Below are 24,092 nucleotides of genomic sequence, written 5' to 3'. Positions count from 1 at the left end.
GCGTAAATTCCTTGTTTGAGCGGGCTGGTATAGCTCAAAATAGTGGGACTTGGTTTATTTGGTTTTTACTGAGCAGTTGATTCTAGTTGATCAAACTTGCTATAGCCAAGTTATAGGACTAGCCTGTACAGTATCTTACATATGGACCTCAAGAGGGCCAACGAGAACAGCCAAGGAACCACAGGCATTGTCACATCCAAGATTCTCTGTTCAAACTAGCGAGTCGTGTATGATAATAAGATGTTTACAGTTTTTGAGACGACGTGTATTCAGAGATTTGTAAAAGAAAAACTCAGAGATGAGAAAGATCTCTTCTTGGAATGAATTTTATTTTGGGAATTGAAAAATGGTTTTCTAATCCGACGAGTTCTGGTCGGATTCCAATAGCATGTGATGCGTCATCCTCATATTTCACTTCAAAGCAGTGAACCAGTTGTGTGAGCAGGACAAATACACTGTATTCTGCCAGTTCGGATCCCGGACAACTTCGCCTGGAGGAATTGTTGGGACGGATGGCAAATGATCTGAAGTCAGTTGATATGGACGAAAGTCAGAGACGTGTGAGTTCGCTGACCGGCCGCTTCCGAATGATACATGCCTATATTTAGGCCAGTTCAGTTTCATCCCTTTCTCCAACTTCGCCGAGCCTGTGTCATTATTCAGGAAACGGGTGGGGTCAAATGTGTCTGGGTCCTCGTACAGTTCAGGATCTCGGTTGATGGCTGCAGGGACAGTGAACAAAATTTGGCCCGTCTTAATAGTTCGACCATCGTGCAAAGTATAATCCTGATTTGCAACGCGCGTATCTGAGGGAGAGAGCTCGGTGAGAGTCAAGATCGGATGAATATCGTGAGAGAATTTCTTACTTATAGGAAAAATGGGATAGTATCTCAAAGCTTCATCAATAAAGGCCCATGTGAGACAAGCATCTTCGTGGTCTTTGTCAGACACGAAGCCCGGAAGTCCATTACTTGAGTTGAGTGGGTCTTGTGTTTTGGCAAGGCGATCAACTTCACTCTGTAGTTTGGTTTGCCACTCTGGATAAGCGGCCAGACAACCGACCAGCAAATGCACCGTACCGGCCGTGGTGGAGAATGCCGCGGTCGCTGCGCTTCCACACTACGATACGCACGTCATCGTCAGAAGCTGTAACTTTGAGATATATGATTTAAGCTCACTAACGAGGACTGCATCATTGAGAAACAAGATGGAAAGAAAGTGATTTTATCGTCAGATTCCTTGTCACCTTTCTTGGCGACGTTTAATTCGCTCGGCGTACTACTTTGCCTGTAGACCGGAATGTCTTCATCATCGTCTGATAATAAAATTCGGGCCACCGAGTCATCCAAAGAGCCCACTCCTTCGTTACGAACTTTCTCCATGGTTAACGCAAAAAGCCCCTGGTAGCTTTCTAATAGGTTTTGGGCAGCCTGTGTGGCCGATTCCCTTATTCTCTGGGTCCGCGTGCCCAGCAGACGAGTGAGGAAAGGGAATGCAACAGAGGGCTCGTTGATCCACTGTTCAATCGAGTCAGTTAGAACATGTCGTCCAGCTTTGAAAAGCACAAAAACCATTAGACGCTAAGAATTCTACTGACGTTGAAGAATGCAAAGTATTTGGGTACTTCTGCGAACAAGACGGCCGCCTCTCTACAAGCTCGCAAGTCCTTGATCGTCCAATCGAAACCATAACTCAGACTGAGCGCCGAGAGACCGACCGCATCGGCAATGACTTGTTGAAGATCTAAAACTGGACTCCTTCGGTCATTGGCATGAGATCGTAGAGTTTGTAATAGACCCAGAGATGCTCTATGTACCGCTGCACCCTTGCCGCGCGTGATGCTAGCTTTTATGGCTTGGTAGATCAGACGACGCTGAGTTTGGATGGCAGGCGACGAGTCAAGTAGCGGAGTCTAAAGTCGGATCGCTCATTGTCCATTAGAATTGAACGCACTAAATTTGGCGCCTGAAAGTACTTACGAAATGGTCTTCTAGTTTCAATTCGCGCGCGTAGAAAAAGGGACAATGTCGATGTTGAAAAGACTGGCTGTTCGTGATGAATAATTCCCTTGCGAGTCTCGCTCCACACACTACCAGTATCTCTTGTGCTAAACCGGGCTTATAACTATATATCTGCCTGAGAAGACAAAGGCATCGTTAGCCGTTGAAAAGCAAATCAGTGAAAATTCTGTGCGATAAGATATTTGACAGTAATCACCCGTATTTCCTGCGCCATCCTGAACATTGCAAAGGGAAGTTAGGGCCAGTTACATATGGTAGAGTTCCCAAGATGGGTATCCTCGGGAGCGCAGCCCAAGGACTGGGCTGGGCACGCAGCTTTCGGATTATCACGCATAAAGTCACTAGCAAGCCGAGTGTTTGTATGTATGGAAGTATCGAGTTCGCAGGAATCCAGTGGGACATTACGGAAGCTGGTAGAGATCTTTGTCTTTCGGGGCAGTGGAGCCGAGAACGACGACAAGGGGAAGACTATTTTAAATATAAGGAACAAATGTCGAGTTGGAACTTCGCGCACCCGCCCACCTGCCACGTCTATATGCACAAAGCGAAAGTGTACATTGTAGAGTCTCAACCGCCCTCGGCCGTGATTGCTTCCATCATCATTCAATAGTGCCTTTGCGAGCGGGTGGTGCGTCAATTCATCAGCATACTATAACTACTATAATTTAGTATATACATACTCACATTCAGTTTACTGTGACAAGTGTCGAACACCGCAGCTTATCACACTGTGTATGCTGATTGATCTATCCTTTCATCGTCCCATTCCCCATAGATTTGCTCCTCCACTGCGTGTATTCACTCGAACCTCATGCCGCACATCTGGCGGGGATGAAAGACATCGAGCACTTGCGGAGAACAGCCAGCGAAAGTGTGTTTGATCCTATCAGGACGTGGCCCTGCTCCACAAGACCCCCTGTTGGACAATATCAGACGTGCTCTAGGGCACGATCCAGTCAGTTGAAGATACCAGCGTCTCCGCAAGATAGACTACATACCAAGGTTCATAGGAGGCTACTCACCGGTGGGCTACTGACCCGTAGAAACAGGTCATGGATGCGATCGTGTGGAGGTATCTTTGCTGGAAAAGGACTCCTCACTTCAGATCATTTAAAAGTTACGGCCGACCGAGTGAGATCCTACCGACCTGGCTTGAGACCATCCTCATCCTTTGGGTATTTTGCCCTTTCCCCTCCTTCCTGCTACGTTTGTCGTGCATGTGCCCCTTTATATGCATATGTACATAGATCTCCACCAGGAGTGCTCCCTGCACTGAAAACATTGGGAGGCAGGATGGGGCATTCCAGCAGATGCAGTTCTCAATGACAGTGTCGAGAAAAGAGGATTCCCAGAGAGGTCATGAAATGTGATGAAAGGTCTGAAAACAGCGTATTTAGCCAACGATATCTTCTCGCGCAAACAAGTTGTCAATGGGCAACATCCACCAAAACAGATATGGCATTGGGCGCAACGTTAGGGCCTCAACGTAATCTACCGTAACGTTATGAATATTCCAGATCATGATCCAAGTAGAAGTGAGGTTGATTTGTGACTAACCAATCATATGTAGGATTGTGGCGACGTGATTCCCATCCCTGAACAAAGATGCAACGCAACACAGTGTCACTTCAGGCTTTATAATGGGAACCCAGTCGGTGTGACCAAAAACAAAGACTGACATCATACAGTGCTCCATTAGGACCAAATTGACCTGGATAAGCTTGAGCTGGCTGGTACAAGGGATGAAGGAAGAATGTTGGTCGTTCACATTCAAGCAGTAACACTTTGAGAGAGCTTTACTTTAGGATTGATAAGTGACTTGGCAGGTGCAAACCATTCGTCGGAAACTGCGACGATTGAAGAACCCAAATCTTGACTCGAGAGCTCTGTGAACGTAAACGGAGGTTCAGAGAATTAGCTCGAGATAAGTGAAGAAACAAGGTCTATTCTTGATATTTACCAATCAGTTGGTGGAATTCTTTTTCAAACTCATCTAGCTTCACCTGACGATAACCGCTAGTTGACATCCTCTCAAAGATTAAGTGTTACTGCTTGAATGTGAACGACCAACATTCTTCCTTCATCCCTTGTACCAGCCAGCTCAAGCTTATCCAGGTCAATTTGGTCCTAATGGAGCACTGTATGATGTCAGTCTTTGTTTTTGGTCACACCGACTGGGTTCCCATTATAAAGCCTGAAGTGACACTGTGTTGCGTTGCATCTTTGTTCAGGGATGGGAATCACGTCGCCACAATCCTACATATGATTGGTTAGTCACAAATCAACCTCACTTCTACTTGGATCATGATCAGCTCAGCTTAAATCCTGGAAACGAGAGCCTTGTTGATTTGCAAAGAACATCCGAAACGGGTAATTGGGGAGTCTCTAGGATGTATTGGGGCCCATCCCTCATCGTAAGTTATAGATTCAGAGGTATGATGTAGTTCCCCAGATGCCCAGATCGTCTCCACTACCCCGTCACATGAGTCCAATGATATTTCGACGTGATACTCGTTGAGAATGAAAGCGCAACCCTCTATGTCGCCTAGATAATCAGATTGATCCACCCAGTGAATTTCTCCAGTAAGGCGGTTGATACGCGCAAAGAGGCCGTAAGCATAAGGGCTGATGTCGCGATCACGATGAGGGTTATTGTGGAAGCCATTGCGCGTGCATACTATGCTGGAACCTACCACGTTCGCATTGGGGGACTCAGCCCAGGTTGGATCGGCAAAAGATGGTACTGAATATTTGATGGCCAGTTGGCGGTTTGACTGATACGCATGGAGGCATAAGGATGCCATGGACTCGGCTAGAATTTCATTGATAGCAGCCATTTCTAGCATGCGGGCCTCGTCCTCACGAATCGTATCTTCATTACAACCTGTTTTGGCCGAAAAAGCAGTGACACCTTGAATAAAGAGTTGCAAAAGAGATGCATTAGGATCATAGATACGGTGTCAGGAAATCAAAGGAACAGTACCAAATTTTCTTCCTTTGTCAGAACCCGGGCGGTATCCTGCCGATCGCATTTCACCCCAGTCTTCAATCCCCTGGACTGAACCACAAACCAGCACCTCAGATCGAGCCAGAGTGTGATTATAAATGTTCGATATGGTGAACTTGATTTCTGCCAACTTATCAGGAGTCATATCAGCGAAAGGAATGAACCGGTTGACTTGAATCACCTTCCAGGTGTCGGCATCAAGAATGACAGAATTGCCGAACTTAATCTGAATTCTAGGGATGTCCGGCAAGTTATTGATGTCGTATTTTTTCAAGAAGTAAAGTCTGCAATCTATAGGGACGCCGAACGTTTCAGAGATAAGTTTTTGGAGTTCTGCATATTTTGTGTCATGCTCTTTGTTTCTCTTGGCATGGTTGGTTGGGTAATAGTTGGGTTGGTATCGGTTTCTTTCTTTTCTCTTTTTTTTGTTGTAGTTTTGACTGCTGGTGGAGCGCTTCCTCTTGGTTGTGGCCATGGTCTGGAAAGGTTAACAAATCAATGTCAGTTTAAGTGTCGACGGAGAGTAAGTGGAATGAAATGAAATGAGCAATCAAAAACGTCATGGTCCTGCTTCTTGGCTGTGCCCATAGAATGGGGACAGAACAAATTGAAGACTACAGTTTTGTATTGTCCCACATTAGGAATCCAAAACCAGTTATCTCCAAGACATTCGGGCCCCATCCTATCAGCAACCAGCTTCAAATTAGGAGAATGAACTTGTCAAATGACACCGCTTTAAGTGTCGTTAGAATTTCCAGCGTACCTTATGGTTTGGCGATTGAGACAGTGAAATGAGAGGATTGTAGATAAGATGGTGCAGTGTATAATCGGTGGGTGAATCGGGAATTAATTGGTGGTGGGTGGAACAGTGGGTGATAGAGTATTCCAAATGAATTCACTGGGTCAGATGACGTTGAATCGGCGAGCGCATCCAGCAAGGCAAGAAAGAAGTACTGTCGGTCAAAAATGGTCGATGTTTTTGATTAATTGCTATAATTGCCATATGTAGGGCCAGAAAGACAAAAGGAAAAATGACATACATTTCACTTCCAAATTGAACGGGTGTCTATCAATATCAATTGTGGGTGGGTGAATCGGTGAGTGATGAGATTCGATTGTGGGGTGGTAGGTGAATCATGAACGATGTGAGAAAACAGGTGAAAACTTTTTCGCGGCGGCTGACCGGCAGGAGTTCAACCAGTCGGGGCTCACGTGCAAACCCGGGCCTTGACGGGAAATATAAAAGTGCTATGTATGTATGTATTGCCTTAGTGATTAAATACCTACATACAAGTAAGCGCTTACATGTATACACTAGTGTCACTACAGGAGTGTCGCGAGAGGCATGTCACTACATTATACACTAAAGGCATATGCCTAAATTATAGGCTGCGGCATAATGCATACAGTAAACACTGCCAGCATTAAAGAGGTTCCTGGATGGGAATCTGGGTCCCAGGGACCAGATTCCCCTTCTGTTACTGTTACACAGCCTAAGAAATATTGCCTGAGTAGTCATTGTGATATATGTAGTCAATTTTTCAAAATGCTTGTCACAATCTGAGCAAAATTACAACATGTATTACATGTAATTTTCCTATCCAGATGAACAGATAACTGAGCTGATGTGTATGTAGCTGATAGCTAAGGATTTACCCAGATGTTTGCACATATGTAGCATATGCTTCAAGGCTTAGTTGTGCAGTGCAAGATGATTTCATGACCATTTTACTCTCAATCATGTTCCCAGCCTAGGTCACTTTCCCACCTGGGAACCTCTTTAATGCTGGCAGTGAAAGGCATACAATGCAAATCACGTGCGGTTGTGGGTGGGATTGGTCAAACTTAGCGGGGACTTATTAAGTTTGTAAGTACATAGTCACATTGCTCGCCCAATGACAAGATCAGCCACTGCATGTAACCGACAAAGTTACGTCTATGCACAAGACAAAAACTTCTCTCACCAGCTTGTCAGCCTTCCATTTGGTCAAGCATAGTGGGATTTTATTATCATGCGATTCTTGACCACCCAATGACACAACACAGTTGAGCAAGACTTCACATAAATCAATTGGTAACATTTGAGTTTAATGGAATGGAAACAAAGATTGAAGCACTTGATTGTTTAACATTAATTTTTTTTTTGATTGAAAACATATAAGTTTAATGAGATGAAAACATAAAATTAAATCAATTGGTAACATTCAAGTTTAATGAAATGGAAACAAAGATTGAAGCACTTGATTGTTTAACATTAATTTTTTTTGATTGAAAACATATAAGTTTAATGAGATGAAAACATAAAATAGAGCACTTGAATGTGTAACATTAAAAAAGCTAAAGGGTGAGTTCGAGTGATGTGGAAGTGTGATCGGTTTCTTCTTGAATTGGTTGTTCATCAGTTGTGTCAAGGGGTTCATGTATTGGTGGCTGTTCTGTGGAGTCTGAATTTGACTTTCTCACCTGGATGATTGTGTATCGCGTTGAGTCGATGTCGTCAAGCCAAAGCTGGACTTCATCGTTAGATAACCTGCTAGGTCCTTTGCTAATCATGACATCGTTGACGAGGCTATCAGGGGTGCGATGGAACGTGAGCTGGACATTGCCGCGGTATATTTTCTTTTGAAACGCATCTTTCACGTTGCCGACTTTAGGATGGGCATCTCCCAACCCTTGCTGACCGCCGCGGAGAAATGGGGCTACAATGACAACATATACAATGCATGATTAGCTACAGCTATGTGTCACAATGTACAAAGTACTGTACAACCGGTGCCAAAGAGAACAACTCAACTGATCAAATTGTTGAGAGCTTTTGTGAGCTCAGTCCGTTTCATTGCTTGACGGAGTCCTGCTTCTGACATTGGTTTGGGCTTGTCTGGTTTGGGACGTTGGTGTACAGGGATCTTAGTTGACTCGTAAGTGAAGCGCTCAAGAAGATGAGTCTTCTTCTCTAGGCGAGCCCAGCGTTCACACAATGTGTGCTCGTCCTGGAATAGGGCATTGGCAGTTGGAGAGGAAGGGTTCCAGCAGGCAAGCAATAGGTGAAATTGAAGGTTAAGTTGCTTTGTGAGAATGTGAAGCTGTTAGGAATTGGAAAGAACATAGAAATTATGTTAGTATTTGGCGATGTTGTTAGTAGCTTTCATATATTGGTATGACTTACCTGGCGAGCAACCCGATTGATCTCAAGCTTCATCAGCTGCTCGCGACTCTGGCTGCGAGACTTACCGCTATGCCTCCATAGGCAACCTTCATGCAAATCTCTAGAGACTTTGCCCAAATTGACAAGCCGCTTAAAGATAGGGACATATTGGACCATTTCTTCCTCGCTGAGTGGTTGAAGGTCGGATTTTTTGGTTATGTGTTCAGCTGAGGGTGTGGTCGTGTCTGGATTGGTGTCGTCTGAATTGGCTATGCTGGGAATCCCACGGGGCGTTTGGGTGAGGGCGTAGGCTTCACTAGTCGCTACACACAATCGTTCGAATAATTTGGGGCTGAATACCTATTGTTCTTCTTCTGTGTACGAGGTCCAGGCATTCCCAACAATAACATTCCGCTCATTAAACCCCTCGGAGATCCCCTTTGGGGGCACTACACATAAAATAAAATGAAATCAGGACGAGTTTCATGAATGGTGGAGTTACTATAGCTTACTCTTTGTTTGGGTGGCCACGACACTGTAGGTTTGATAGTTCGTGTACATGTTGGGTTCACGTGCGAGCGGCCCTTCCAATCTAGTATTGGTAGAATTGAATCGAAAAAACATCAGCATGCAAAAAGAAAAGGATGATCGATTTGGATATAGTCAAGGTACTTACAACGCCTCGTCGAGTACGTGACGGCTGCATTTCAGCACAATGCAGAGCATTGTCTTATGCAACTGATACAACCTTTGCAATCCTTGAGCTTCAAAGAGTCCTGCCGGAGAAATTCTGTTGTTTTTACGTAGTGGGAGGTTATTAAGTATATGCTCGGCACGTGAGATTACCCACTGGAACCCTAGATCGCGGTAGTTGTGCAAGGTTGGACGAGTGACTGGATTGCCTAGTTCGTCCACTAATGTGTCATCCGACTCGTCAAGTATGTTGTCATCTGGTTCGGGTAGGTGGTTGTCTTCTGCTTGGCGTTCGTGATCTGTTCTCTGTCGCTTGCGTCCTCCACCACGAGATCCAGTATGACCGCCTCGTGTGGCTCTGGTTGTTTGTCCTTGGCGTCAGGGCTGAGGTTGATTGTGTTCAGGTTGTTCTGAGCTGCTGTATGTAGATTCGGACCGAACTCGTGGAGGTGAATCAAGAGATGGTGGAGGTGAATCGGCGGACCCAGTTGGGTGACCACGAAGACCAGGTCGCGTGATAAGTATGTGAATGAGAGGAAGTGGTTGAGGTTGCTTTAGCTTGGAAGGGTGTGGTGATGGTTTTGTCAAGTTGAATGATGCGATCAAATTTTTGTGAGAGGGAGTAGGTTTTCTTTGGCTTGGGTGTGAGGTGGTGAAATTCCGAGGCGGGTAGTAGCAACTTTGGGTCAAGATGGTTAGATTTGGTGATGAGGTGGTAAAAGTGAAATAGTATTGGTGCCAAAATTCTATGTTAGGGTAACGGGGGTGGGTTACGCTTTGAGGTGGTGAAAGTTCGGATTGGGTGGTAAGAAGTCTGAGTATAGATGGTGATATTGGAGGCTGAGGTGGTAAGAGTACCTTAAGGTTGTGATATAATAGAACTGAGATAGTGAAAATTTGATGAGGTGGTGAGGAATGGGATGCGCTGGTGAGTTTTGAAATAAGGGTGGTGATAGATTGCTAGAGGTGGTGAGATTTCCTTTTCTGTGTAGAGAGGGACCAAGGGTCCCCCCTTATAGAATGAGGACTTAGTGATATTCTGAGGTTACCTTAGAGATGACTACGTAACTAGCCATTTCTAAAGGGAGGAATACGGACTACATGCGAAGATACAGGGGGTCTGTATCTACCTATATGTTCGGTGCTTTTAGGTACATACAGGTGCATTTCACCCCCTTTAAACTAACAAGTAAAGAACCAGTCAGTTCTTCCTTCTACAAGATCCAGCTGAATATTGCATTATAAGATTAATACTTATCCCTTAAGATTTGCCTTTAACTCTTGAACTGTCTATTCTGTTCCATCTCCCAGACCGAAGATCGACTAGATTCTTAACCGTTATTTTAAAGCCTAGAGAAATAAACATAAAATCCTCTACTCACTTTCTTATCGAAGTAATACTCTTGATATCTAGTTCTTATTGATTCTCTCTGATATTCGTATTAACCCTATAGGCGTATTCCATCCTATCCGTTAAAACTATAAGACCAACAATCGGCGTCAGTATCAACTATTAACATTTGAATAGAATTTATTACTGCTTACTTGGATCCTTTATCAAGTGGTCTTCTACTTAGTCAATACCACCGTTCTCTCAACGCAAAGTTGTAGAGATCCCTGTTTACCTTTGGTATCAGGCTACTCCAAAAGCTTTCGAGCTAGAAGAGAATAAACTCATGTCTAGGGTTGACTACCCCTCTGCTGTTAGACGAACAGTAGGCCTGTGGATTTCTTGATAGAAGTACTTTGGGACCAGCTAGAAACTGATTACCTTCCTTACCTAATTGATATTGTTAGGTAACTGCTACTACTTATCCCACGTACCCAGCGGGATAACTTGTCAGGTATTATACATTAGTGAGGAAACTAGACTATCCCACTAATAGTTTATAGCCGCCCTGACAGAATCTGAGATAGGCAGCAATACATCCAATCACCTTTGAAAAGCAATTTATAGATGAGGTTGCATCTCACCTCAATCCGTAACTCATTCCTATACTTGTTTTGTACTGCGATTACTCAGTCACTTGTTCTCTGCTTTGATCTCCTGTCATGGCCTGCTCTGGGGGCCTGGCATGGGGACAGAGGGAAGGAGATGATGGTGACTACAATGTATGTTTATTGTAGCATGAGGAAAAGTGTAATACAAGTGAGGCCAATTCTAGTAAGAGGTTGAGGGTGGCACATGTCACAAGCCGTGAAACCTCTAGGATCCATGATGGGATAATAACACCATCCCCTTTTACGCGCAGGCTTGCCGTCTGGGCCCTGTGTCCTTCCCTGGGGCTGGCATCAAAAAATCCGGTGGGAAAAAACCTTGCTCTTCTATGTTCTTATGTTCCCTTTGGATATTATGAATTAAACTTGTTGATCAATAGTTTAGAGTTTACTATGTTCACTTCTAGCTCCCATGAATTGTCCAATCTTCCATACCCCTTCCAACTAATCAAGTATTCACTCTTCTTATTCCTAATACATTTATCCAGGACAGCTTCAATTTCCTATTCTTCCTTGCCGTCAATTTCTACAGGATAAGGCAGTGCCTGTTGTCTCTCCTCAATCATATCTGGTAAGTGTTTCTTTAATAATGATACATGAAATACGGGATGTACTTTACACATACTCATTGGTAATCTCAATTTATAGTCCAACATTGATATCTTCTTTTTGATACTGAAAGGGCCCAGCCATTGGTGGTCTAATTTTGCTGATGGTTGTGTCGATAATATGTGGCAACTGCTGAGCCATACCTTGTCTCTGATATTACAATCTGGTGTAGGTTGTACTTTCTTATCATAATTTTGTTTCATAATGTCCTGTGCTGTTAACAAATTTCCTTACAGAAAAAATCCTGTGGATTGCCCAATTGCAGCCCACATCTAGATGGCCTGTGAGTTGGTCATGAGGCCGATTTTTGACCTGACCATTCTCAGACAGCGTCAGGCCAATTTTTGACAAAAGAGCCTCCTGTGGTTCCTTGTAATATGGGATTTCAAACTTGTTTGTTTTTCGCATATTTTTTAGAAATTCAGGCAAGTTTTGTCCTGAACCAAAAATGTGTTGGTTTTACGAAAAAAAGGTGTCCCAAATTAAAAATATGTTGGTTTTACCAAGATTTTTTTATACAAACAACTTGCCCAAATTTATGAAAATTACGCCAACAAACCAAACTCAAAACCCCCTATTTTATAGAGTACCCTTTAGACTCTGCCATCAGCCACTCCAAGCCAAGTACACTCAATTCCTGTTGCCTCAGGACTTTTCTATGTCAGTAGTTTTCTTTACCGCCCGGTAAAGATGACATTTTGTGTAGTGATAAGGGCTCAACCCACAGCCTCTCACCTCTCTCAGGATGGGGGCCCAAAAAAAAGCCTGGGCGCAGGGTGTGCCTAAACATCTTGGAAACAAGGTAGGCGTGCCCAAAGGCCTGTATGCCTCATAGTGAGAAAGTGGGGCTTTCCACGTGTTTATTTTCTTATAAAATCCATTTCAAGTTGTTTTATGAATCAAGTTCAATTAACAATTGACCTTCAAACAATCCATCTTCTACCTTATCAGCAACAAATATGTATTTAAGGTTGGTCAAAATGCATTTCCTGGATTCTTTTCGCATTTTTTTTACGGTTTTTCATTTTTGCGCGTTGAAAGGCCGCCCCCGTTTTTCACAAAACGCGCCAGGGCGCGCCTTTTGTTTTAAGGCTGCGCCCCCATCCTGACACCTCTCACAAAAGCTACGCACTGCACCCAACATTTTCAACTCCAGCTGCAATCTGACGTCATGACTTCCGAAGGGCTTGAGGGGGCACAGCCTACAGGCTAAGCTTTCAAGTCTTTTCAAGTCAACTTTCCTTTTACCGATTCTGCGAGAGACAACTGCAAAGACTGTATTGAAGCACCTAACGCAGCAGACAACGAGATGCACTGCCCCTTTGATTCAGTCAAATCTTTGATCAACGGAAATGGCAATCTTCCTAGACTCAACGAAGACCCTACGGATGAAAGCGTCAGACTCTATCTTCGACGAGCCTCAGATGTCCAAATGTGCTGTGTGTACGAAAGGTTATCCGTGGGAATTTCGTTTGAATCCTTGAAATCATCAGGAAGTCAAGGTATGACGATTTCGGGGACTGGTACATATCACAGTCTTCAAATGATTTCCAAAACAAACCTGATCATGGTCAGCTGATAAAAAAATGCGATGAAGAATCTGGCCGGAGACCACTTGATACATAATTGTGTGATGGCAGTCTTCATGACACATCATGAGCTGTGCTTGAAGCTTCAAGGAGCTCACAAAACACTGGACTCAATTGAATTCAGCTGGTGTTTAAAGGTGTTTAACTCCTACATTTTTAGATCGTGTTGCATACATATTTGCCTGCGATAGCCTGTGATCTGTCTACTCCTTCCTTGGTTTCCCGATACACCCATTGACTTGTGCGGTGTCGTGAATCGTGATGCTGCATCAACATATCAAACGTCTTCTATAGAACATAAGATTTCATGTCATACTTACGCCCATTGACCACCAAGACCGACCAAGAGATTCCCACCGGATCTACTCGGATCTCGCGATAAAGAAAAAACAATTATCAGATGAACGAAATCAAATTCAAAACTAAACGTAAGAATCAAGATGCTCTTCTCGAATATGAATGGACGGCAACCGGCCGAGGTTTTAGGCAATTGCCTGTATCGCCAGGTGTGGGCGAGTCTACGTACTATTTCTACCGTTTGTGATTTTTTCAGTTCAGTTGTGTTGTATCGAATTGCCTTTTACCCACTCCAATCAGTTCAATCAAAAGTAACGATAAAGTGTTGAAGGAAATGTGATGGATGGCGTGAAGTTGACCAATCATGAGAGATGATTGAAAGTCAAAATGGTGTAGGTCTGTCCTTCTTTGTACACATTCGCAAGATAAAATGCTCACGAGTCACGACATTCCTATATGAAGCCTTGATTGGCTTCAATCAGATTATCAATGGTTTTGTATTAACAAGTGATCCCGCTTTCCAGCTGTGAACTGAGCACCAATCTAGATTAACGGCACTACAGATTACATCAAGATTTTATACAAGATAAATATTTGTTGTTCCTCTGTTTAGTGAAAGTGTGATCATTCTAAAGATTACACATAGTACTTATCTTTTGTACATAGATTGATTTATCCGATCAACAGCTTCCTGTCTTCTCACACGATTGATCATACATATCAAACCAATTGTAAAGGAGTCCATTGATATTGATTCAGACAACTTGTGACTGAGCCACATTGATAAGTAATCATTTTCAAACTTTTTAGACCTCTTTTGAAGAAGTATTTAAGTACACATTCACATACATATCCCCTTGACCGAAAGAGAGATTTGGAAAGGGGAGATTCAAACGAAAACCAAATCAACCAGAATCTTAAATCCAAGTCAAACTAGTTCTTGTCTCATGATGATTTGAATTGAATTGACCTACATTTCTCTTTCTTTATCACTCAAAACTGCAAGAACCCTGTTCAATTGAATCTGTTGATCTTGAACCCAACATCAAAGATATCTCCATCTATAACGTAATCCTTTGCGTAGTTACGATGCTTGCAACCTCGCACTAAGCCTGATCTTGGTTTATCACAGTCCAAGCTGTTGATCATTGGAAGTGAGAAGTGTGACTTTCTAATATAATCCGCTTCGAATACCGAGTTTCATTGATCTTACTCGCTTGATGAGCTTCTTAGCCAGCTTCATCATCAGCTTTTTTGACCTGCTCATCCTTCTTTGATTGAACCAAGTCTCAGTTTCACAAATTATTCACACTCACTCTTATTGTTTCAGTTATATCATCGTCATCAATCATCATACATCATCATTATCATCAATCATCATACATCATCATTATCATCATCATCTTTCCTTCTTATTATTCATTCATCCGTCCAATCTAAACCATACATATCGTCAACTCAGTCCAATCCTGGCTCAGAATCAAACCCCAGGTAGCTTTATGCGCTTTACACTATGTTTGAAACTGTTTATTTCCGAAACTACACTCTATGATTGATCATGATAAACTGCTGCTATGACTTTTGTAGAAAGATACACACACTCTCTGTGCTTGGGCTCTAACATCGCTTGGCTGCAATTGCTACTTGAACTTTCAACACTCAGCTCTCCAATCCTCCTCTCAGTCGACGATCCCAAATCACACTTTCGCTCTTTGCCCGCTTGGACGCAGCATTGATCATCATATCTTTCTCCCCTTGCCCCTCTCGGCTCTTCTCGCCACTCTTAACCAACTCCCTCACGATTGGGCCCATGCGTCGATCTAGTGGAAGCTGCTGTTCGTCCTTTCTTTAGATTCTACCCTTCGATCATCCTTTATCGGTTCCGCTTTGGCTGATCAAATGTGAATTGACCTTCATCTGGCTTTCCCCTCTTCTCCCCAATCGGTTTTTTACAAACCAAAATACCGCTTTTTTAACTTGCTCTTGGTTATTCTGATTGGGCTGGATCTTGTGTGCATCCGCAACATATCCGCTTCATCATACCGCTCCATCATCATTTTGAACGTTGAAAATTACAATTTGCCCACTTTACACACGTACTCTACCCATTGGCTTGTTTCAATCAGACCTTTTTGGATGTTAGAAAAGTTGCCTTTGCGGTCTCAAAGCTAATGCGTCCAGCTTCCCCTACCGTCATCTCCAGCACCACAGCCTGGCCACTCCCCAAAGATTCCTCCCCTGTCTTTGCATTCACGTAAGCAATGTTTTATCACCTACTACATATCATACCTACCAACCAACTGTATATTGGAAAATCACCCTGTCACTACCACCACAACAATTCATCAAGTTCTAGTCCAAATGTTTTAGCTGTATCCATGCGGCTCTTGGCTGATTGCTTGCCGCTCCTGCGTTCTGTTCCTCTTTCAATCTCGCCACCCTTCTCTTCTGGTCTGATCAGGCCCGTGCAGGCGTTGAGCGTCAGTCCGACACTACCAATCGGAACTCACGACCATCAGCCTGAACATCCTGAAACGTCGACCAATCCTCATTCTATCTACTTTTCCACTCCCTTCTTGCCCTGGCTCTTTGATTATTCCTTCGAGTTACCACAAGGCTACCCCATCCCTTACTGTACTCACTCCTCATTCGTCCCTTCATCAGGCCGTGCGATCCTTCGTGGGGCTTAACTTAAACCATTCAGTCATCGACGTGTACGAGGACGTAAAGGTAGTGGTGACTCGTGAGTGGTAGAGACTATACGTATTTTCCATCCCATCTACCTAGCCACCTACCCCCATATAATCTTTGCCCCGCTCCCTTCATCTCACAAGGGACATCAACTCATCCCTTCCTCTCACACTTGCTGCTCGGCATCCATATTACGTATACTCTCTCAGGATCTCTTGGTTAGCAGCTCACCCGCCCAAGTCTTGGATCTCACTGTGGCTGAAGCCTTTTCCAAGCGACCACACCAAGCGACCGGTGTGACCTTCCGCTCAGTGAAAGATCCATTCGCGAATTCGCTCCGATATATCTCCCCAAAACCTGCCCACCCATCCAGTGTGCCTCTTGATCATCGTCTCTCCTCGTCAAACAGTTCAGAGTCCTTGAATCGACCTCATTTCGGTCAAAGCTGAAGTCGGAAAAAGCCGCGTCATTCTTCTCTACCCAAAAAGGGACACAGGCGAGGTTGCGTTGACATGCTTTCGCTTTTTGACGTGCTTGAACATATCTTACATACCGGCCCTTCTCATTATGGTTTGTTGATCGTTTTTCTCTCTTTTTCCTCTTTCCCTCTCCCTCGATTCATCATCGTGATCACATAAATTGAAATATTACCTTTAGCCAATATCCCAACGTTGCCATCCAATCAGTCTACATCCTCTTCGTCGTCATCATCGAGTTCTTCCATCTCCTTGAGCCATCAGCCTACCGTCGAGTGCAACAGTGCTTTAACTACATCTTCGTCCCACTCTGTCCCTCATCTCCACACACCACTCTCGCTTCCGATGGATCCTCTCTCGTCTCGCCGCCCACCCACCTCACCGCCCTATCAACCTCAAGCTGGCCCCAGCAGTGCACAATCATCGCATTGCTTTCACGCGCCTCCATCAGCACCACCTCTCGTTACGTCTCCTGTCTATAGTAGGACTCCTCAGCCTAGAGCGGTATTCTCTCAAACGCTCTCGGATTGCTGTCTCGCTCGCCCACCTTCTCCGGTCACCGAACCTGTCCTGGTCCCACCTCCGCCAACAAATAAGGTCGCCGAATTCGCTGCCCAAATGATTTGTTATCTTTGGTTTGCGGAGCCTTCGAGCCTCGAAAGAAGTTCGACTTTGCGACAGACGACTCCGAGCAGCACAAGTCCTCAGCTCTTTCCTAACTCTCAATCTCAATCGGCACCAATCAGCACGGCGCAACTTGTGCCCAATCCTGAATTTGTTGTGTTCATCCATAACGTGCTGAATACCAGTGAGTTTCATAATATATCATGCTGAGAGATATAAGTACAAAGTTCTCAATGGTGGCATTCTTTTTGCCCAATTTGCAGCACAGCTATCACACTCGGTTGTCTTACTTGCCCTGTTTTACATCCATCGCCTCAAGTGTTTGAATCCCATCAAGCCTAATCCAAAGAGTGAATATCGGATTGGTGTAGTCAGCTTGATGTTGGCAAATAAGATGTTGGACGATCACACGTGAGTCGTACCATTTTTCTTCCATCACTCTTAGCTCGTTCTGTAAATTGACTCTTTTCCCCTGATTAGGTACACTGCCAAGACCTGGTCTGATGTTTCTCGCTTGCCATTGGCGTCACTGAATGATGGAGAAATCGAGTTCCTACAAGGTTTAAACTTTGAACTTCATGTCAACATTCGGGATTTCAGTGCCTGGTTCCGGTTACTTCACGGTATGGTTCACCTCAAAGATCGACACACGGCCAACGCTCTTGCTTCCGGCCCACGTACAAGATGGTTCAAGAAGATGCGAGTTGTCTCCGGTGAAGGATTAAATGTCTTGGAAGGCTTAGTCTCGCCCATCAGAAATTCAAGCCTAATGAAAGAGGAAGAAGATAAGGCGACAAAAGCGAAACTTGGGATAGCTCCTCCCACACCATCCTGCCCTCCAGCCCAGTCTACTGCCCGACAATCATCTCTTCCATCGCGCCCTTCTGCTGACACTCCTGTCGCTCAACGGACGCATCCGTACAATTTGCGTCGTTCGGCGCGGAATGGTTCACAAATCCCTTCAACACGCTCGATGCATTCACTCAAACAGTCGAATATCAGTCCGTCAAGTGGCCCCTCGAATCAGACCCATTACCCTCCCCCCTCATGGGGTCCAAGTCCATTGGTGCCTTCGGCCTACTCACGACCTATGGTCCCATTGCCTAACTTCACTCCCCTTCGAGACAATGGCCAGCGCGAACTCGCAGATAGTCGACAAAAAGGGCGCGCTGTGTCTTCCTATCAGCCTTACCACTCAACTCCTACGCCAACAGTCGTAGCTGGCGACAAGCGCCATTTCTCAGAGACAGTCGACAGCCAGGATGCGACTAGGCGACAGTCACGAAAGCGAGTAGTTGCCCCGGTTTCCACTCCCACCTTTTTCCCCCACCCGCCCTCATCCGCTTCATCATCCACAACAACATCACGAAAGCTGTCAAACCTCTCCCTTCATCACCGCCTACCGCCTATCTCATTGACAGCCAGTAGCTCACCGCCCACACCTTCCTCAAGCCAGGTACAACCTCCTCAATACATTCAACTCACGTCTCAAGAGTCCAGCTACCCAGCTCTTAATTATCTTGGGAACGCGATTGTACCTCTCCAGCCTGGCTCCGCCCATCAGGGCACTGAGCTATATTTCCATTCCCTTACCGCTGGGCACCGTGGTCCCGGTCAGCTGGTTCGTCAAGATGTACGAGCATGTTTGCCGGATTCTGCCCAACAAGTATATGTTTTCGGATCACAGCCTTGGCGTCAGGGAACACCCATGGACACGAGACCGCTCCCCACTAGTCATCATAATCCTGGTTCAGTTGGTATCAGATTGATGGTACCTAATGGCAGAGGATGTGTCTCCCAACAATCATCACCAGCGCATCATCATCCCCTTGGCGCCAGTAGATGGTCTCCGCCGGCTTTGAATGACATCTATCCAACAAATCACCAAGGCCACAAGCCCAAAGCTGAAACTCTATCAGTCGTCCTTCCCCCGATATATCATCGTCAACAACAACCTCATTATCCCCTAATAAGCCAATCGAGTCCTGTCCACTCATCCTCTCCTGACCAACCTTTCCCCTCCTCTGCTCATCCTATCGGATCAAGTACTCTTCGACCCTCGCCAACACATTTTGAAATACCTGTGCCAGTGTACAGTAACTTCTCGAACGCAGGGATGCCGAGTGTAATTTGGCATGATCCGAATTCTACACCTTCATCAACTGCTTATCCTGCGCTTCACCAGTTTGCAAACCAACCGCGGGGTTCAACATCCTTACCATCTCATCACCTTCATCCTCATCAACATCAACAGAGAATGCTGAGCAGGGTAAGATCAGTGGTGGAAACCTGTCATGCACGTTGAGCTTGTGTGTTGTTACCCATTCTATTATACTTAATTATATAATTTCTTATTTGTGTTTTTTTATGTGTTTCTCACTTCTTTTTTATTTGTGCAAGATATTATAATAAGTAAAAAAAAGTTTGCATGCTCTAAATGATTTTCTAGTGCTCAGTCTTGACCCAAACCCAAGTTTTTTTTTTTGATCTTGTGTTCATAGCCTTTTTGTTATTTAGGATCAGAATTTGGTGTGTGTGTTTTTTTTCTTCTTTTTTGCAAAAACTAGCGTTGAGAGAGTTCAGAAAAATATTAGGAATCTTGGGACATGAGGTTTCTAGAAAGTCTTACTGCTTGGACTGCTTTGAGTATTCTCTTGAATTTTCATGGAAGGTGAAGCTCAATCATCATGTACTACTACCAGGACTGCTCAATTTAGACTTTCAGAAGAGCACCTGTACGTACTTGAAGGAACCCAATGTATCCGAAGATAAAGGAATCGGTACCAACCAAAGGAGTCCGAAAAGTCCTTTGAGATTTCTTGAGATGTGAAGATACATCTCTAGTGAGATACAAATTCTACTAAGTACAGTAGCATGCATAAAGCATGAAAAAATCTCAAAACCAAAATGACCTGCTGGTCCGTGCCCTCTGCGAAGTTTGGTGAAACCGGACCGCCAAATCTCGCCAAACTTCGGAAAAACATGCCAGAGCAACTACTGTGATCTTCGCATACAGGCGTCATGAACCCCAGCCCCAAGATACACACTTTCCCACCCAACCTCAACTCCTCATACCGACCTATACTCCATCCATGTCAGCCCTGAGTACATATACATGTACCCAAAACTAACTTGTAATAGATAGATTGTAACTTACAAAACTTATTACATGTACATACAGCTTATAAAACACATGTAACATGTAATAAAACACATATAAACACTAACTACATATACACGTACATGTAAAATCATATGTAATATGTAATAAAACATTAATTACACCTCATAACTCAGTGTCAAGAGTTAAAATGCTTATACTACATAATTACATAACATGTATATGTAATTATGTAGCATTAATCATAACCATAATTAATATTACCATTTAAGCCCTAAACCACAGTAGTGATATTAACAAATATCACCACAGTTAGGTTTGGAGAGAAGAGTATATAAACTCCTCCTCTCTCAGCCTTCAGAGATTTCCCACTAAGCTTTTATTACACAATACTTTTAAGAACAATTAAAGGTTCTATTGAAGTAATTATCAAGAGTCTTATAAATATAAGACTAGTGATAACTTCACTACTTTAATCTGTTCCCTGATTAAAAGTAAGTAATACCCTTCACCCTTCTCAGGATCCTCTACTTTCCCCAAGTAGAACACTCATAGGTTGGTGACCATATAATAACCCAAGGTTGGTGACCATAGAACAACCCAGGTTGGTGACCATAGAATAACCCAAGGTTGGTGACCATAAGAACAACCCAGGGTTAGTGACCATAAAACAACTGGTCTAGTGAACCTTAATCACTCTTTAATCTGTCAACCTGAAGATTAAAGGAAGGACTAGGATCCATCCTTCAATTCTACAAATAGTGTCTCATCTTTACCCTTCCCCTTCTCTCTTTATTTATAGTCTACACTCTTTGTAAATACTTTATAATTGCAATATAATATTATTTACATAAATCATAAGACCCTACTAGCCCATTTAGTGAGCTTTGAGTACTCAAGAGAGCACCCAACCCTCACATTTGGGGGCCTCATCGTGTTGAAACCCATATTTTTTAACCTCAACCTCTTAACCAAGAGAAGTGAGAATTATCATACTAGACAACCTCAATATAACACATTTTTGTTTGAAATTTTATCAAACTTCAAACAATTTAAATTCATAACGGCCAACAGAATTTTTTTTTAGTTACTTGATAACTCGAAAGATTGCTTTAGTTCTAATCAAAGATTAATACAAAGAACAACATAAATTCAACAATCCTGCGTGATTACATCACAAAAAGTTAAAAAATCTAAACAAAAGAGAGTTCATACAGTTTTTTTTCTCTTTTTGAGAGGAAATAGATTAGAACTAGAACTCAGAATCTGAGAAGTGGACGATCGAGAAGGAAATAAGACGCGGAAAGAGAATCAACGGGGAATTCGGAGCGAATTTAGAAAATCAATTTTTTTCCCGCGATCGGAATTAATAATCCAAAACGAAGTGAGTCATTGAACACCAGAGTAATCTATCTTATTAACTACAAATCTAATAATTCCAATCCTTTCCATTCCATCGAACCATTATTAAACAAAAGGATTCAACAGATTTTTTTTCTCTCTTCCTTTGGATTACTCAGGATTCCTTTTTCCTCTTTTCCGACGGATCGTTCGAGTGAAACCCTGTAACCTTTCAACTTCATTACTATACTTACAAAAGTCTCAGTTACTTTCCATCGTATTTTCTTTATTAGTTTTCTTCTTCTTCTTTCGTCGTTATTAGAGGACGAGTCAAGTCAAACGAACGAGGCTTCGAACAAATCAAAGTTGAAAAATAACCAACGCACCACCACAAAGAACACCATCGGACGATCAAATCCTAACAACAAATAACACATTTTTTTTTAAGAGTAAGTCAGCAAACAATCAATAAGAAAACTCGTAGAACTCACTAAAAAGCTGACTTACGCCATTCTACACAGTGATTAGAGAACGAATCCGTATCGGAAACAAATTGAATCGACGAATCGACTATAAAAAGAGAACTCGATTCGAAGTCAATCATTCCTCAAGCAGATCATTCAAGAACGAATCGAACTGCTACAGTAGTTATATTAACTTAAATAATTCGATAAAATTTCAGAAATTATTTAACTTTATCAAAGTTATCTACAAAATCAAGAGTAGTTAAAATTTTTTTTTTCTTCTCTTTCAGTTTTTTTATTATTATTCCCACTTATCCTTCAGAAATTATAACTTGAACTATTATCGAAAACAAATACTGATATTAAAATTGTTCCAATTAAAAATTTTTTTTCTATCAATCTTAATTTTTTTTTTCTAGTGTCATTCCCACAATTGTTCAACTCACTCGACTTAGCTCAACACCATAACGGTAATCAACAACAACCAGCTGGAGATATTGGTGTTCACCAATCAACCCCAGCATTACCAGAGAACGAGAATATCGACGGATCGATCTTAGATTTCGAAGACAAATACGGAAATACCACCCAAGAACCCATTGTGATAGATTCGACTATCACCACGCCAGCTAGCGATCCTCTCGTCATCGATCTAAACTCCCCCGGATCCGACGATACCGAGAGAGCCTTTGAAAGATCTCAAGCACCTCCCCCAGAGAACTTGACTATTCAAAATCAAAACAACAGTCACAACAACCCTGCTGAACCGACTCAAGGAACCCATCATCATCGTAAGTCACGATAAAAAATTATATAATTTTTTTTTACTCTCTACTTGTTTTCAAAGAAGAGAGTAAAAGATTTATAAGATCGAACTCAACAATTTTTTTTTTTTTTGGTTTCTATTATTATTTTTTTTTTCTCCTACTATCCTGTTTTAAACACTATCACAACAAAAGTAGCTAACAATCCAGCCCAGGGATATAATCATCATAACAATCAATATATCGATCGAGTCCAAGTAGACCAGGGATACTACCAAGTTCACGGAGCGCACGGAGATCGTAAGTAGTCCAACAGTTTTTTTTATTATTACCTTCATTTTTTTTAAAAAAAAAAAAAAAAACTTATTTTTCTCGTCTTCATTGAAAAATGTCATCCAGAAGCTCAGCCGGTACAAGGGGAACATCAAGGAGCAAACGGTCAGTTGAACCCACCTCTCGAGCAACAAAGAAATCACCAATGGGGGGGTTATATGAACCACTACCCGCATCAGGTAAGCCAGACCCAGAATTAGTCCAAAGTTTTGCTCAAGAGCGAGAAACTAACAAAAATAAATTGACACCTGTGGAACCAGCATCACGCGAGCTACACCTACCAGCCAGGTTATCACCCGAACCTAGCGGCTCCGGTAGCTCAATACCCCCCAGCTCCATCACCGATCTACCAACCTCAGCTCAATGTCCCGCCACATCCTTCCCCGGTCTATCGACCACACCAACCGACGCCCGGTATCAGTGCGAACCCCATGCCACCGCCTCCTCCTCCACAACCGTCGTACCAACAAACCCGCGAGGCCGAGGAAGCCCGACTCCGACAAGCGATCCTCGACCTCAAACGCAACTTGGACGAAGCCCGTGTAGCCAACAACAGTGCCAACTTTCGCCAGACCTTAGGCATGGCGAAAGAAGCCCACAAGGAACTCGAGGAGTTCCTTGGGGGTCGTCGTCATCGATCGACCGTGGAACAAGTAGCGGGTTACAACCCCTACTTGATCAACCCTCGAACGATGAATCCATTCGACCATCCGAGACCAGGTCCTTCAAGCCAACGTCGGAAACGAGCTCACGACGAGGACATCGAGGAGATGGCGGAGAATGCCTCCAATCTCCTCGACATGATTCTAGTTGTGAGGAAGATGAAGAGAGACGATCACAATCCGGAATCGAAAGGAAAAGGGAAAGAGAAAGAACAGTAAGCATCTTACCCCCCCCTATTTCCTCTTTTCATTCACAC

At 43.5% G+C, this 24,092-nt stretch overlaps 3 protein-coding genes across 3 annotated transcripts; 1 reads left to right on the top strand and 2 right to left on the bottom strand.

The window, feature by feature from the left end:
- Positions 1 to 292: 292 nt before the first annotated feature.
- On the bottom strand, positions 293 to 2,423 carry MELLADRAFT_87182 (cytochrome P450 monooxygenase; the record flags this gene model as incomplete). The annotated part of the gene is made up of 8 exons (XM_007403743.1): positions 293 to 491; positions 575 to 806; positions 867 to 1,119; positions 1,183 to 1,187; positions 1,280 to 1,517; positions 1,598 to 1,912; positions 1,980 to 2,136; positions 2,218 to 2,423. The coding sequence occupies 8 exons, from the start codon at positions 2,421 to 2,423 to the stop codon at positions 293 to 295; spliced, it is 1,605 nt and encodes a 534-aa protein (XP_007403805.1).
- A 4,942-nt stretch (positions 2,424 to 7,365) lies between these two features.
- Positions 7,366 to 9,942, bottom strand: MELLADRAFT_58778 (uncharacterized protein; the record flags this gene model as incomplete). The annotated part of the gene is made up of 8 exons (XM_007403742.1): positions 7,366 to 7,727; positions 7,823 to 8,111; positions 8,195 to 8,496; positions 8,686 to 8,765; positions 8,850 to 8,963; positions 9,024 to 9,224; positions 9,303 to 9,724; positions 9,916 to 9,942. 8 exons carry the CDS (start codon positions 9,940 to 9,942, stop codon positions 7,366 to 7,368), a joined length of 1,797 nt encoding a protein of 598 aa, XP_007403804.1.
- A 6,620-nt stretch (positions 9,943 to 16,562) lies between these two features.
- MELLADRAFT_87181 (uncharacterized protein) lies at positions 16,563 to 19,455 on the top strand (the record flags this gene model as incomplete). Its single annotated transcript, XM_007403819.1, has 4 exons — positions 16,563 to 16,620; positions 16,708 to 17,334; positions 17,378 to 17,561; positions 17,631 to 19,455. 4 exons carry the CDS (start codon positions 16,563 to 16,565, stop codon positions 19,453 to 19,455), a joined length of 2,694 nt encoding a protein of 897 aa, XP_007403881.1.
- Between the last annotated feature and the right edge of the window lie 4,637 nt (positions 19,456 to 24,092).

The sequence above is a fragment of the Melampsora larici-populina genome (genome assembly GCF_000204055.1).
Source record: "Melampsora larici-populina 98AG31 unplaced genomic scaffold MELLAscaffold_1, whole genome shotgun sequence".
Taxonomy (NCBI): Eukaryota; Fungi; Basidiomycota; class Pucciniomycetes; order Pucciniales; family Melampsoraceae; genus Melampsora; species Melampsora laricis-populina.
Note: the sequence above shows the minus strand (reverse complement) of the source record. Positions and strands in the feature narration are given on the sequence as shown.